This window comes from Musa acuminata, chromosome BXJ3-3, assembly GCF_036884655.1.
Source record: "Musa acuminata AAA Group cultivar baxijiao chromosome BXJ3-3, Cavendish_Baxijiao_AAA, whole genome shotgun sequence".
Classification (NCBI taxonomy): domain Eukaryota; kingdom Viridiplantae; phylum Streptophyta; class Magnoliopsida; order Zingiberales; family Musaceae; genus Musa; species Musa acuminata.
In genome coordinates this window covers 5,931,117-5,947,871 of record NC_088351.1, presented here as the reverse complement: position 1 = coordinate 5,947,871, position 16,755 = coordinate 5,931,117, and the positions used below count along the sequence as shown (strand labels likewise).

Genomic DNA, 16,755 nt, shown 5'->3' with positions numbered 1-16,755 from the left:
TTGCAGCATTCATTAAATATTAAGCAAACCTTATCTCATACTTCTCCCAAACAAATGTTCTCAACACACTCGCTACCTTTCTCTCTGGGAGGACAACAGTCAAGGAGAGAGAGGAGGGGGGTTCCAATAATAATGATTTCATGGAGATTAGTGCTTTTGTCCTCATAGTCTTTCTTATACAAGAATATTGAACTCTTGGCTTCTTTTAGATTTGGAAGCATATATAATACTCCAAAGTCATTCCCACAGAGATATGAGAGCTAAAAAGACGAGCATTATTTGTTCTTATTATAATATAATAATGTCCACCTTTGCGACGGTGGAATGGAAAATGATGTTTGTTAAGGAGACGACTGAATTATATATAAATATATATTTGTTCTTATTGTAATAAATATATACAAATAATAATGAATTATTTGTTCTTATATATATATTCATATATATATTTATATATTGATATTTGATGGGTCTAAAATATGAGAGATTTTTTTATTGGGTGTTTTAATTAAGTGTGTGATGGATATAAATTTTCTTGTCTATATATTTTCATATTTCATGTGAAATTGAGTGACAAAATACAACTAATCCCCACAAATTCAAATTGATCATATTCTAATTTAGTCTATGGTGGACTTAACCCAGAACTGTTAGACCCAGCAGCCGGTTCGGCCTATCACTCAACCATTCTAAGCCGGCACATTTGTTGAGGCCCAGTCAGATACAAATGGGCTATGTACGGGCCCAATTTTGAACGGACCATCGTATTACGGGATTTGAAGGACTGGAAGATCCTCTCCAACATCACCTTTAAATTGAATCGTTAAACTTCCGATATCAACACTTGAGTCATCCCATTACTGTCCGATGGATCACGTAGAATAATTGTAGAAGATCCTTCAACATTCAAGAGAACCGCTTACTGCGTAACCGTTCTTCCAAACTGCGTTGCGTTGGATGCGTCATTTTGTCCGGTTCTGTACGTGTTGCCGGGAGGACGGTCCGAGCTCGGGGTTGGACTCGAGTCAGCAATTGCGCGGAACGGGGTCCGGCTTCGCGAGTGGAGGAGTGCTCCGATTGGGTCGTCGACTGCCATTCTGGAAGCCCCCAGCGGAGATCCGAAGCGAGTCGAGCTCGTTCTGTTTGGTACTCGCCCCGTGCTTCCAAAACCCTAACTCGATCTCAGATCTCAGTCTTTTTTACTAGGTTTTTGTTGCTAACTCAAAGGGATTGTAGCTCGGATCCTCCGGTGGCTCTCTTTTGTTTGAGTCATCCTTGTTACGGCTACGATTCTGAAGTTGCTTTTGAAAGATTGATGCCGATGAGACTTAATTTTGTTTTCTTTTTTTGTTGTGCAGTAGTTTAGTGTTTGATTTGGAGGATGCAGCACATTCCGGCGACGATTGACGACCAGCTTTTTCTGAAGGCTATTAGGGAAGAGAGCCCATGGGAGAACCTGCCGAAGAGACTTCAACTGACGTTGACTTCAAAAGAAGAGTGGCATAAAAGGTCCCGTGCTCGGAATCATTATATTATTTGGACTAACTAGTTAGATCGGGCATAGTCTAGTTGATAGCAGTAAGATCGGAAATATGTCAAATGAAAAATAGAACTTGCAAGTTGCTCTTTTGCTCAAATTTTTTGGATGTATGCATTAAGAACTTGTGATTCGTGCTATTTGAACGGTAAAACACTTTGTTGTGACCTCTTTTCCGTTATTTAGCTAGGTTTTTCTTATCATGAAATTCTAGAATGAGCTCCATTTGCTGCATCTAATTGCATCTTTCATGAAGAGCTTACCATAACTTTATGAGAGGGTCGAAGCACTCATATCAGCATCGTAGTCAGACCTTGACACTGCACTTTTTGTTACCAACAAAACTTCAAATGTTTTATCTACCCTTTCTTGTTTGCCACTTCTGATTGTTTCCTGTAGCTGTTTTATCTGTTTCTTATGCATCTGTATTCCTAACTAGATCTTTTGCTCTTGCATTTTCACTTTTATTAAGAGTGAAGAAATTCTTGTAGTATGTTTTCCAGATTCTTATATGAGGTTGCCAGTCATTGTTATTTTGTTAATTCTGTGGGCAGAACCTCGATGGCTATGTGTTTTGATATTTTCTTTTTGGTTCCATATCTCACTTGTATGCTACAAATTCCATGGAGGGTATGTGTTGTCAATACTGAATTTTTCTTCATGGGTTGCAGAATCATAGACTACTGCATCAGGAAGCGTCTACAATGGAATCAATGTTTTGCACGTAAAGTCTGTAAAGAGGGAGAATATTATGAAGAAATGATGCGCTATCTGCGTAAGAATCTTGCTGTATGTCCTGGAACCTCTTTTCTTATTGATTCACTCATATTTTCACCAATATTTTATGAATTTACATGGATCTTCTAGCCCAGTCTGTCTCTTGACCTTTGTGGTAATTTTGTAGACCTTGTGATCTCAGCTTGTGTTTTATTTTTCACTTTCTCTTTAACTTTGGATTTATAATGTTAGGTGTCCCTGTTTCTAAATCTTGTGGATTTTTTTCTCATCTGTTTAAGTTGATATGTTTTTTCTGCAGTTATTTCCCTATCATCTTGCAGAATATGTGTGTCGTGTACTGAGGGTGTCACCTTTCAGATATTACTGTGACATGATCTTTGAAGTTTTAAAGAATGGTAATGCCTTATTCCTATCGACTCCTTTCCCTAGCTTTTTCCTCTTTTCTTTGTCTCACCTTGGAGTGGTTGCTTCTAAATTTCTATAAATATTCAGTATAGTTTTTTCAAAATATGAAGGTAATGTTGCTGGTATTTTCTATCTTCACACAGCAATGCTATATTAGTATATTGTCCACTGAATGAACTCATCTGAACAGCAATTGATTTTAACTTAACTTTGGCAGTTATTCATCACTATAATATATCTCTAAGTGCTGCCTTAAGTGCTATCTGGCTGGTGAATGGTGATAGTTTATGATGTTCAGTTTTACATCAATATGTTTTCAGACTTGAATTGCTAGTAAAGTTATCACATGTCTATAAATATCGTTGCACAAGTTTCTCAATTATATTTTGCTTCTTTCAAAATTGATATAGGTTTCTTGTCCTATAAATACTACATCCACATATACCAGGATGTGATATTCACTACTTTATGAGTTTCAACATTTTAATTCTTAATGAAGATAATTAAAGATGTCCACATATTATTTATTGTGAGATGGTTGGATAAAAGAAAATGCTATCTTGATTAGATTCTTTGTAGTGCTTAGTTTCAGCCTTATAGTCTTTTCCTTTCTGACATTTCCAATCTTTCCATGTCCTATATATGTACATTAAAAAAAAAAGGGTAACTTTACCTAAGGAACTTATACTTGTTTTATGATCTGGAAAGAACTGTATGAATATATACTAATGTTCCAAAAACATTTTGCAGAGCAGCCTTATGATAGCATCCCCAATTTCAGTGCCGCAGATGCTCTGAGGCTTACAGGAATTGGACGTAATGAATACATTGATATTATGAACAAGTGCAGATCAAAGGTCTTCTAATTCCTTATCATGTGTGCATATAAAGGGTTTGCCAGATTTCTTTTTGTTGGTGGGAATGGGTTCACTTTTGAATGTTGGTTTTTGTTATTGCTTGATGAACTTTAGATAATTCTTAGTTTATACTTTATAGCCTATATGCATGGATTGATGCAAGTAGAAAGTGAACATATTGTCATGTGTTTGACAAATCCAACTTAATGTAATATTTTGTAGAATTCTCAGTTCTTGTGTATGTATTAATATTCTTTTTATGCAATATTAGCACTTCTTTAATGAATTGGTAATACTTTAGGTATGTTATACATAGAAATATGTGCAAAAACAAAAAAATAAGCAGTAAGTTTCAATTATTTGTGGTAGAAATACATGCTTATACTTTATGCATAACATATATTATATATGTATCTGTCTATGGGAGCACATAGATCTTTGTTGAAAAAGGGTACAATTGCATGATACAGTTTGGTATAAGTCTATTCACCATTTGGTGGGGTGAATTTAATAGATGATACAAACCATACCAGACCAAATATAGTGAAATCCATATGCTGATTGGTTGTCCGATTGGTGAATACTATAATGGCCAACAAAAGCGAAAGTGGAAAGGTCATGATCTTGAGGAAGTAAAATAGTGCTAATTATCTTTTGGTTAATTGAGATTGATGAAGATAAGAAACTTGTTGGTTCTAAGTCTTTTCATGAGTAGATAACCAATTGGCATTTTGCAAGAGTTCCTTGCATACCTAGATAATAATATCATAACAACTTCTTAGGCTATTTGGTGGAAGCTAATTTTTTGTAAGTTAGATTGATGTTGAAATAGTTATTGTTGTCCTGATGAGGTAGTTACGACCACCAAAGATATACGAAAGAGCTTAGTGAAAGTCCATTTGATTTGCTCCACATATGCTCCTAGTAGGGAAGTGTAAGTTATATGTAGTGCCCTTTATAGTGGGGAAGATTGTAATTTCTCTATAGTCCCACTCTAGAGAAGATGGATTTCTATATGTGGCTTAGGTTGTTTGTCAACAATAATTTTATTTAAGCAATATTGCATCATTTAACAAGGCCATCTCCATTCAAATTGAAAGTTGCTAATTACTTCAAACCAATGTTCAAAATCTCGGTCCAAGACCTGTACCAGCCCTTCACGTTGATACAGTACCTTATTAGTTGACATGGGTATGGCTTGTGTAGACTTTTTTCATTAAGTTAAACATAATAAGAGTTAATAATCAGTAAATATACGCAAGGTTTGACATGAAGTGCATGCTGGTAGGAAGGATGTTAATATGAGGAACTTTTATCTGATTCGAGATCATACAAACCTTATAGATTTCCCTGTAGTCATCAAGAAGTTGTGTGGATCCACATGTGCTATAATCTTCTTTATGGGTGATATGACTGAAATATTTTCCCTAGTCCATGTCCTGCTGGTTTTTGTCTGTGTAGCTAGGACATAAGATCCTTAATCTTGGCTACTGTCATTGGTAAATGTGTTAATCTTTACATCAGACATCACAAAGTGTGGGATTTAGAGGGAGATCTTTTGTTAATGGACTGTACCTGTTGCTCATCAAGTATATCTAAAGGGTCAATTAATTGCAATGAACTATCTTTTCTTTGATGTGATAATCAGATGATTGATTCTGATATGCTCTACCATGACCCATGAAGGATTGACTGCCTGTAGCACAACCACGTCGAAACTGAGTAGCCTCCTGTGACCCCTTTCATTCCTCTTCCTTGACCGTCCATGGAATAAAACAAGATGGGCTGGTGGATCTCTTGCCACATCTAGAAGTGAATCACCCAGATTCTTCACTATGTTGTACTCAATATATCAATCTATCTTGCAGGCCAAGTCATCATCGTATAACTCCATAACAAATGAATCTAGCTCCTATTTTTCCTTATCTAGCTCGTAATAATGCAGCCTCAAAGATATGTTATAATGAATGTATACAAGTTTCTCCTAGCATCTGTAAGAAAGAGAAAGATGGTTGCAAACTTTTGAGAGTATCAATATGAATATAGACCGATTATGATCTCAACCAATGGGTGAAGTGGCCTGTAATAGAACCTTCATTGTACTTTCCTTGAGTTTGATGCAGATTCTCCAAATTGTATCTATCACTTAGCTGCAAAAGGGTAATTAAACAATCACATTAGAGTTTACCTGTTTAAGTGAGATGTAAAGTATACATTTTAGTTGTAATTGTGTTACCAAGATCCATGTTTTATTGGCATGGAATAGTGATCTTTCCAATAAATGGGCTGAAAGCCTCATGAAACAAGCATCTCTAAATTAACATATATAAATAAGCAATCGATGTATTACGAAGGAAATCAAGATGTACAAACATTTATTTTGTGTTCATATGGCTGTGATAGACTTCTTGAACTTGATAACTGCAGTTGCTGATACAAGTTGGTTGTAATAATCATTTTTATCGGGTTTTTTGAATCTTAAAAGAATAATAAATGCTTGAATTTGCTTTTGCATGATATGGTATTTTGGAAATTTTAATATCTATCAACTTATGCAGATGATTCCATGGATTGACATAACTTCTTTGATCTTTATTATAGTAATGTGACACTATAAATGAAGTTAATTTATGTTGTTTTCGTCTATATTTCTCTTTCTTCTTACTTTTAGTTCTAGCTGCTGCTGTTTTGCTGTTTCCTTGACTATTATGATTTCTTGGAGAGATCCAGAAAATTATGTGGAAGCTGAACAAGTCAATTGCTAAGGAATTGCTGCCCACACAGCCTGTAGATTTCCCTGTTGAACCATGGTGGGGAGTTTGCCTTGTTAACTTTACATTGGAAGAATTTAAGGTGCCCTTTCTTGCAAACTTTGTTCATAAATCGTCAGAAAGCATATAAACATCTATGATAAGTGAGCTTGATAGATGAAGTACATAAGCATAAACATCCCTGTTGAACCATGAAGTGTCACTTTTCATCCATGGACATTTGAGTTAGCACAAATTTACTTCATGAAACTAATTTAGGAATAGGATCATGAAATAAATGCCACTTCTTTCTTGATGATGCCAATACCAACTTATCATACTGAGTATAACTGGTTCTAGTAATGTAATATACTCTTGTAGAAACTCACTGAAGAAGAAATGGCAACTATAGACAAGGTCTGCAAGGAGGAAGCAAATTCATTTGTTCTTTTTGATCCTGACATTGTTAAAGGTCTTTACAGAAGGGGATTAGTATATTTTGATGTTCCTGTTTATCCTGATGATCGGTTTAAAGGTACGTACGACAGTACCACAATACATTTACCTATTGTATGTAATATGTAAAAATTGATATTAGAGAGCTATCAAATCTAGCCAATTCACAGATGGGGCTTTTTGCTTTATACACATAGACCATCTGGCAGATGTCAATTTACTGGACCCTATGCATTGTACTTGCCATATTTAGTAGTACCACGAGGTCTATTAACATAACATGCCATGGGAATATTGACAGGATTGTATTACTTGTATGAAATTAATATTAGAACAGGTAGACCCCTTAGTCTCCTGATAGTTTTAAACTTTTAGGATGGGTTATATTGGTTTTGCAACAATACATTTTGGTGGTTATTTATTATGATAGTTTGCTTTGCTCACTAAATTATCACATTGTATTTTATTGAGATATTATGCTCATGATACATTATTGTGGTCCTAATTGATACATATGGCCATAATACACATTAACATGTTATTATTTTCAGGCATTAAAAACCAAAAAACGGAAATATGAATATTTTTTATACCAAGTGTACAGATCAGTAAGGACTGAGTACTTACTAGTCTAATGGTTGACTGATACGTGGACTGGACGATTTTATCTGATTTGGTTTAATTCTGAGTGTATCGTTCACTAGCATTATCTAAGTGAGTACACCCCTAGGTAAGATGATTGATGCAGAGTTATTCTGGGCATGAGACTTACCAACTGACACTAATTAATTTCTAAAGTTTTTTTTTTAATTTTCTTAATATGGTTCCTTCTCCCTTCTTCTCAGTCGTTGACAGTTGATAGTTGTCAATAACTTTTCTTTGCAACTTCTCTTCTCTCTCTTCCCTTTGCCTTCGAGCCTTTGCCACCCCGCCCCCTGCCCCCCCCCCAACACACAACACCAAAAAAAAAAAAAGAACTCTCTGTCCTCCACATCCACCAACTCTTTGCATCACCACTCTCCTTATGATCTTGAATTGTTGATGCCTTCTCCACCTTATGTTGTCACTTCTGCTCATGTTGCCACTTTCTCCTCCTTGGGTATGTGTTACTGCCTTCTCCTCTGCCAGTCAACTTACCCCTTATTCTGTGTTTCCTCCACCTTCTCATCCTCTTCTCCTTTTTCTGCTCCTCTCTTTTTCCTCTCTAGTCTGGACAATGTTGACCCATATTGGTTATCAGTGTGTCAATCCGTACTGGTCCAATCACCGAGCGGCGTTGGCATGATTATCTGTACTGGTCCATATTGGGACTAGTACACAGTATAACAATCCTTGTATCAAGCAACATGATTATCCACTTTTTGTTTAAATGCAATAGATGTTGAATTTTTTAAAGAATTATATCAATTGCTTCTGAGTAGGAGTTTTGTTTGTTCATCTTTTGTTCAGTCTTGGAACTTACTAGTTGGAATTTCCATAGAACATTATGTGCTACTTGTTTTTATTTTCCAGAAATTCTATATTATTGGTGTTCTTAACATTTATGTTTGTTAGGTTGTTTTTTGTGAGTACCATGTTCTAACTTTTCAACACATTTTTATATGATTTTTGAAGTTTATTGTATGAATACCTCATTACATGGTAGCTCTTGGTAGATTGTGGTCATCAATTCTATTATTTGGTTAAACCTCTCTGGAGTTTGATTACTGTCAACAAGGATTGACTCAATGAGTTACATTTTGAGGTAGATGGTAAGTAGAGTCTCGAGAAGATTTTTTCGAGGAGGAAACACAAGAGTACATCCAATTCAAACACTAAAGTACATGTTTGAAATGTCAATGCATGTCATATCAGGTGAACCTGAAAGCTTAAAATTTTGCATTTACTTCCCATATAAAATCCTAAACTGATTTCTGATTTAGTAGGCACTGTATCTTCTTATGGTTTTATCAACTTTAACATGTCTAAAAAATTAAGATTAAGAATGGAGTCTTTTAACTTTTGAAAGTTAAGTTAGTGGCAAAGTTAAAGTTGCATTGCAGGAAACCAAATTCAGAATGAGTAGTATCACCCTTAGACGGCTGTCCAACTGAGAGCTTGAGACTTAATTTAGTAATTCTATAGAACAACCTAAGAAGAGGAGCAAAATGGGCATAAAACATTACATTTCACTTTGCAGTGACTTTGACATCATTTGAGGTATTATAACTTTGCCACTAACCAACTTCATTGGAAGCTGATATATAGTTAATGCAGAGGTACAAGAATGTAACAGTTGAAAATTTTCTAGAATTGCATGTATGTGATCGCCATAAAGAAAAAGAATTTTTAGTTGATGCTTTGATTTCCCAGGTATCTACAGTTTATTGTGTAAATAGGACATAGCAAGCTATCCCTACATTTGACCTTGTTATGGTAATTTTGTGAATACGACAAGCTGCTATAATTAGAGCCAACTTTGATGCAAAAATACATGATGTATTCCATGTGTCCAATCTGGAAAACAACACCAAGGAGAGCCTGATGTCACCTTAGTGTTATTGCCACCAGAATTGATTGAAACCATGTAAACATGTGGAGATTAATCAAAAGCAGCATTGCGCAATCTATGGAAGGATTTAGACTGAAGTGCTTGTTTGATGGAATGACTGCACTAAAAAATATGCAACTATGGCTTTAGAAGATCAATTAATGCGAAAATTTATATCTGCATACCCTTGGGAGCAAGGTGAATCTAATAGGGGAAAAAAATTAGGATATAGTATTTATAGGAACCAGACCTCCATCATCTTAGGAAAACTCGTAGGCAGACAGTATGACACCCTGGAGCCTTACTAGCTGAACCAAGATGTGATGGGGCGCTACTACAAGGGGCAACCATGAACACTTATTCTATCTAATTCAGAAGTTTAACTAGCTTTTATCAATTTTTGATGGGTTGATGGGATTGACTCTTAAGTTGTATTAGAATTCAGGTGAGCTCAGTCCATCTTAACCTTATCTCCTAGGGTCAAGTCTAATTTCATCCGAACTCATTCAAACATACACTTTACCAGCTTGGAATATGGAGTTATGGACAACGCATATTAAAAGGAAGGCGAAAGATTTTTTACCGCTTTGAGAGTCTCAAATGGGAAAGGATGTCCTGTTTGCCCAACCTTAGATCGGTGGCCAATCGTTGGATGTGGTCGCTGACCTTTGGAAGCAACAAACCATGCTCTAGTCTACCACTAGGTGTCGGGCAAGGGAGAATACAACAGTAAAGTTATTTTTTTTTGTTTTTACTAGGGTTCATGTCTTATTATTTAATATATATGAGTTATATGAGTTGATGTAACTCTTGTCTTGTCACTTGCATAATAAGTCTCTCTATAGTTCTCCTTTGTCTCTTGTCCTCTCCTGCACACTGATTTATCTCTCTTTTTTGTCTCTCATCTCTCCAAACTCTCTTGTCCTCTCTTTTTTGTCTCTTGTTCTTCATTCCGAAGAAAAAACAGAAAAACACGTTATAGGTGACAATTATCCCCATCATGTTCAACTATATCTGAGCATATATTATTTTCCTGATTAGCTATGGATTTCATAATAGCCTGATATGTGCAATACTTGTTAAAAAATTAGGTTTAAGAAGTTCTGATAAATGAAAACTGCTACAGCAGCGGACAACCTTAACCTTTTCCTAGTTTCCCTTTTGCCATTGATATCTCAGCATCATTCTCTCTCTTGCCTTTTCTTTTTCATATCTATCACTTTTTTGTGGATATGCTGCTTCAAGGTAATATCCTCCAATTTTATATCTAGTTCAGGCATTCTATTTGTCAGGGAAAACAAAATCCTGTAATACCTCTTGCCAACAAAATTTTATGACCACATCTATCTTTACTTGTAAATTTGCAATAGAAATGGACCTGCAAGTAATACCATTTTTATTTTTGCAGAAACCCATGTTTGTTCTTTGATGTGCACAAGTTTTATTTTATATATAATTCTCAAACCTCTATCAAAATCATAAAAGTTTCCAATGAAGCGAAGCTTGAGTTTGATGTTACATTATAGTAATCTGTGATTCCTTCCTTTATCACAATTCTCTGTGTTTATCCTCTTGTACTATGATCACATAATTGACTTCTACTTATTCAGTTTCCAGGCTGGAAGGATTTGTTTCAAACAGGGAACAGTCCTATGAAGATCCAATAGAAGAGTAAGATACATTTAGTACAATCGACAGATTGTTGAACCTATATGATAAAAGAATGCCTTTTGAAGCACTTGTAAGATATCTTTAATCAAATATATGGAACTTTTTGCAGGTTATTATATGCTGTTTTTGTTGTCTCGAGTGAGAATGCTACCGTTGCTGAGTTGGCTGCAACCCTCCAGGCTGACCTTTCTCAGCTCCAGGCTGCTGCATCATTTGCTTGCCGATTAGGCTGGGCTGTAAAACTTTTGGATCCGGAATCCATCCTTCGAGATTCTGTCATGCCTGGCTACCCTAGTAATATACTAAGTGATGATGAAGAGGCTTCTACTGCTAGCATCAACTCAGAAAAGTCTGGTCAGCATAGTCATGATCTAGTAATTGAAAAGGATAGAATGATTTCAGGCACTGCCCATGTTGCTTTTGTTGTTGATGCCAATATTACTTCCTATTTAATGATGGGATCTGTCTCACCAGGTTCGGTTCATTTTTGTTGCATGCCCATCTTCAGATTGCATCCTGATGCTTTATTTATAGTTCTAGCATTATTTTCCTTCTTGTGGCTGCTGTTGGTTCTAGGGATTGATAAACCATTTGTACATTGGGTTGCACTATACTGTCTTTCGACTTGTTTGTAACTTTCATGAGATTAGCACTCTCTATCAAAAGTAAATTTGCAGCACCTTAAATATTTTTGATGATTTTTCTCTAAACTTTTGTTATGGAAAGAAATTTTCCATTTTTTTCCTTGTAAAATATATTTAATCTTTAGAGTTGAGTCTGAGTAGCCATACAGAATTTTGGATGGTAAATTACATGTGAACTTGTTTGCTGAACTTCTATAGTTCTTTAATTTGGCTATTTTAGAATACATATGTCAATGTATGCAGTGCTAATATGAAAACAACTTATTTATAGTCTATAGAATTTTATGCTTGCTGGCTTTGTAGGATTTCTTGAGGGATTATAGAAGTACACATGAATAAGAGGTCATTATGAGTGAGTTGAAAACTCAAACAAAAAATTTTGAAGTGCAAAGTCCAAGAACTAATTATTTGAAAAAGGCAACAAAGAGGACAAGCTTAATGCTTGCTGATGAGAGAGATTTAGAGCAACAAGAAGTACCTCAAATTAGTTCATTTTTATTGCATTTCTGTTTCGTTCTAGAGGATGGAATCATAACTGTATATCCAGATTGGACAATAAGTAAGCACTTGAGAAGTCACATTTAATAATTTATTCGATTTAGGCTTTTAGGAACTTCTTTTGGAGTTTGGACCATAATAAGAATTGTGGTTTTGGAAATGGAACGTAATGAACTCATTTGGTATGCTGAGTGTGGCATGATGTCATATTTTCCTTACCATCCTGTCGAATATTTGAAGATATGAGTTGTCACAAGACGAGAGAAATATTCATGCTGACTTGGTCAAAAATGGGAATTTCATTTCCATTGGGTAGTTCAATAGTACTTAGACTAGGATTTCCTCTCATTTTTCCTAGTTTGAAGTAAAATTTTACAAAACTCAACCAGAACTCCCTGATACAATTTTGGTATACCAGGCAGTGTACCAACCTTTGAATGCAGGCACCAACTTTGAAGTGTATTTTATTTTTAATTAAGTTACACATCCAGTTATGTTCATCAAGCACCTTTACCTATTGATTTCTTCATTCCCTAGTACTATGTTCTAGCAGTACTTTAATTAAGTCAAGGTTCTTAATTTTGGTTCGTACCGATGTACTGAGCCCTACTCGGTACGGAACGTACTGATGCATACCGATGGTACATCGGTAAAAAAAGCTAAAAAACCTCCAAAATACCTGGAGATTACTGTCCAAAAATAGTGGGGTGTACCGATCGGTACACCTCAGGAACGATCGAAATCTGGGGTGTACCGTACACCTCGGTAACAATCGAAATTCAGAGCGTACCGATCAGTATGCCTCGGTAACGGTCTGATTTTGATTGTTACCGCTCGGTACAAACCTCGTACTGTTCGATACGGGTCAAAACATTGGTACCGCTCGGTAAAGGATGGTCCATGTACTGGTATCATCTCGAACTGGTACGTACCACTCATACCGAGCAGTACACATCGAATTTGAGAACCTTGAATTAAACTTTCTTAATTGACTTGTTTAGTTGCTACTTGCAGGGTTGAAGTCTCATGCTGTAACACTATATGAAGCAGGAAAACTTGGTGATTCTAGTATTGCAGAACTTTGCAGGGATCTCTCAACTTTAGAGGGAAAAAAGTATGAGGGTGAACTACAGGAATTTGCTAACCATGCATATAGCCTTCGATGTGTTCTAGAGTGTCTTCGATCTGGTGGAGTAGCTTACAATGAGAAGTTTGACATAGCGAGTAATCCAACTGATACACATTCCTTCATTGATGACATTACTTCAGTTGCAGCCGAAATTAGTATCTCTGAGGAATCTGGTGATTCTAATGTAAATGAAGCAAATCATGATGACTCTTTGGAACACGGTCATACTGAAGTTCCCCAGCCTGATTTATCTCCAGACAAATCAGACTCTGTAAATGGTTCTACTCCTGTATGTTCAGGTACTTCAGCTGAAAATAACACATGCAAACCTGATTATGATTTACAGAATGATCAGAGAGTTACGTACTCAGGTGGTTCAGAAAATGAAAGGACTGTTCTAAAAAGAAAAAGGAAGTACCGTGTTGATATTCTTCGTTGTGAAAGCTTGGCCGCTCTTGCACCAGCAACACTAGAACGACTACTTCTTAGAGACTATGATATCATTGCATCTATGGTTCCACTTCCTGCCTCATCAGTTTTACCTGGACCTTCAGGTCCGATCCATATTGGACCACCCTCATATTCTTCAATGACGCCATGGATGAAACTAGTTTTGTATAGACTGATGGTTAGCGGACCTCTGTCAGTTATTCTGATGAAGGGGCAGTGTCTGAGGTTTCTTCCTGCACCATTAGCTGGTTGTGAAAAAGCACTAATATGGTCGTGGGATGGTTCCATAGTAGGAGGTCTAGGAGGCAAATTTGAGGGAAATTTGGTTAATGGAAATGTGCTTTTGCATTGTTTAAACTCCATGCTTAAGCATTCACCTGTTCTAGTACAACCCTTAAGTAGATACGATCTTGATAGTTCTGGAAAGATTGTCACAGTGGATATTGCATTGCCGCTTAAGAACTTTGATGGATTGGTTCAACCTGTAGGGTTAGACATGAAATTAGACCAGGAGAGAATTGCAAACTTAAATTCATTGTTAAATGATCTCTCAAGCAAAATTGAGTTATATACAGTAGGTTACGTTCGCCTTATACGACTCTGGAAGGGAATACAATCAGACGTGTTAACACCAGATCATGAACAATATGAATGGGTTCCTTTGAACTTGGAATTTGGTATTCCTCTATTTAGTCCCAAATTATGTGGCAGAATTTGTGAAAGGATAGTTTCTTCACATTTACTACAAACAGATTCGCTTAGTGAGCACAATGTTGCAATGCAAAGTCTAAGAAGAAGATTACACGAATTATGTTCTGAATACCAAGCAACAGGTCCTGCTGCAAAGTCGTTTCACCACATGGAACATGTGAAGAAATCACCTCGTCAACTGACAAGCTATGCAAGTGGTAGATGGAACCCACTGTTGGAGCCTTCAACAGCAATCTCTGGAACCTCCAGTGAACACCAGAGGCTCAAGCTTGCAAATCGACAAAGATGCCAAACAGAGGTTCTGAGTTTTGATGGGAACATACTCAGGTACTTCAACATGATACTCTATATACTTCTGCTTCTGTAACATCAATTGTGAATTGGATTAATAGTTCTACTGGACTGATCTCAATGAGAATGTACTTTTGCTGGTTGGGAAGTTTGATTGAACTTTAGAATCTCTACAGAAACATTTCTGAGACTGCTTCAGTTCCAACAGTTCTATCCTGATGGACTTATCAAGCTGAAAAGCTTTTTTCATGGTCAATTTTGAGTTCCTTTTAGCTAGCGAGAACAAACTTCTCTAAATTGTTGGAAGTACTTTTCCACTTCCTAGAAATCTGATGGAAAATTCTTTTAGGTAATTTTATATTAAGATGTATTAAGCTATTTGTTACTTCATATAATAAGTATGACATTGACCCAACATTATTATATATCTATCATCAAACATGAAAATGGGAAATGGGGCTGATTCAGGTCAGAGATTGAAATTGGTGGTTATGTCTGAGTACTGGGCAGTGTGTATCAGTTGAATTTCAATTGGACCACCTGGCATGATAAGTATACCGGGCATAACCCTTGTACCAAATTTAATAAGGCCAACTTGTCAGATCCACATACTGATAACATGTACTAGTAAATACCAATCTGTACCAACCGGTGTGGTCGATATTTCAAACTATATATGTTGAACCTTAGTTCAGAATATAATAGCTGCATAATCGTCACAATTGGTTCTCATCTTTTGACAAATCTTTCTGTCTAGGGCTTAATTATGGGAATTCTATAAGTTGTTGTAGTACGTAGTCATTGGTATTTTCTTAAGCTTCTTCAAATCAGTATACAATCATCAGATGTCAAGTATATTGAAGTGAATGTTTCATTGACCATTCATGTATAATTGTTGAATCCACAATACTCATTCCTACTTTTCCAAACTTCTGCCTGCAGGGCCTATGCGCTTAGTCCTGTATATGAGGCCATTACACAACCTGATGAAGGGTCGACCCCTGCCAGTGGAGTGAAACATGAATCCGATGAGCTAGACGGCAGAGAAGTTGTCCTACCAGGTGTTAATCTATTGTTTGACGGGTCACAGTTGCACCCATTTGATATAGGTGCATGTTTGCAGGCTAGGCAACCTATATCACTAATAGCAGAAGCTTCAGCAACATCTGCTTCTCTTCAGGCAACCAGGATACAAAAATAACTTGTTCTTGAACTATTTTCCATGTACCAATTCAATTGGTGAGGCTGGCATTTCTTCTATCGGTTGTTCAGATCTCTTTCTGCATCACCAATGATTTGTTATTTCAAGTTCTGAAAATTTTCTGTTCCAGGGGTTCTTTATTCGGGCAGGTGAGTCTGGTTGTGTCCCAGTAATCTATATCATAGAGGTTACTTGCTGAAGGTTGATGATGAAGAGAAGTGGTTGGTAAAAGATATTTTAAATGCTCAAATAGACATGTGCATACGATCAGTTATACCTGGGGAGCCCAGAAGTCTTATGATGTGAATTATAGTTGCTTTAAGCAGTTTTTTGGAAGATTCTATTGGTTCAGAATAAGATGTTCAAACCTTTCTTAAAAGTTTTCAGGGAATTAGTGACACAGTAAAATGAGTATGAAAATTAAAAGAAAATAGAGGCGTTGTGGGCTTCTCTTCTATTTAGTTTATCGGCCATTTCATGTATGCACACATTTCTTCTGATAGTTTCGTCAGATTGAGTCATAATTCAACTCTATTATTCTTTCTTTTATTTTATTTTTTGTCTGAAAGCCACTCCATTCTTATATGGGAATCCAATCTGACATGTCTTTCGTTCTAATCTTTTATCATTGCAGGGACTGTTGCTATTGCAGAAATTTGTTACACTTGTAGCATGAGATTAGCATGAAGGATGCTTTTCCTTGTATAGAAATTTCTGTCTGAAAGATATAGACCACGATCTTCCATTGCATCTTTGGACAATTGGCTATAGAGATGTGAAGTCATTATTTCTCTTCCATAGAAGGTGCTATTTCCATATGAACTCACTCGAAGGACTTATGCATAGTTAAGGCCAACAAATCAATTGTTGGACGATAGAAAAGTATC

General features: G+C 36.3%; 1 protein-coding gene across 7 annotated transcripts; it reads left to right on the top strand.

The window, feature by feature from the left end:
* The first annotated feature begins 1,007 nt into the window (after window positions 1-1,007).
* On the top strand, window positions 1,008-16,422 carry LOC135582555 (uncharacterized). Of its 7 annotated transcripts, XM_065142921.1 has the most exons (12): window positions 1,008-1,146; window positions 1,359-1,509; window positions 2,209-2,326; window positions 2,574-2,670; window positions 3,431-3,537; window positions 6,268-6,390; window positions 6,669-6,822; window positions 10,884-10,944; window positions 11,054-11,418; window positions 13,101-14,703; window positions 15,610-15,906; window positions 15,999-16,422. In XM_065142921.1, the coding sequence occupies exons 2-11, from the start codon at window positions 1,382-1,384 to the stop codon at window positions 15,866-15,868; spliced, it is 3,015 nt and encodes a 1,004-aa protein (XP_064998993.1). In that variant the 5' UTR covers window positions 1,008-1,146; window positions 1,359-1,381; the 3' UTR covers window positions 15,869-15,906; window positions 15,999-16,422. The 7 variants fall into 7 exon arrangements, with proteins under 7 accessions (XP_064998993.1, XP_064998990.1, XP_064998991.1 ...); XM_065142918.1 differs by having other exon boundaries at window positions 15,610-16,422; XM_065142919.1 differs by having other exon boundaries at window positions 1,119-1,206; window positions 15,610-16,422.
* Window positions 16,423-16,755: the final 333 nt, after the last annotated feature.

Coding starts and splice junctions, on each gene's coding strand:
- LOC135582555 (XM_065142921.1), top strand. CDS start 1,382: ATGCAGCACATTCCGGCGACGATTGACGACCAGCTTTTTCTGAAGGCT. Junction 3,538..6,267: donor TGAACAAGTGCAGATCAAAG/GTCTTCTAATTC, acceptor GGAGAGATCCAG/AAAATTATGTGGAAGCTGAA. Junction 14,704..15,609: donor TTTGATGGGAACATACTCAG/GTACTTCAACAT, acceptor TTCTGCCTGCAG/GGCCTATGCGCTTAGTCCTG.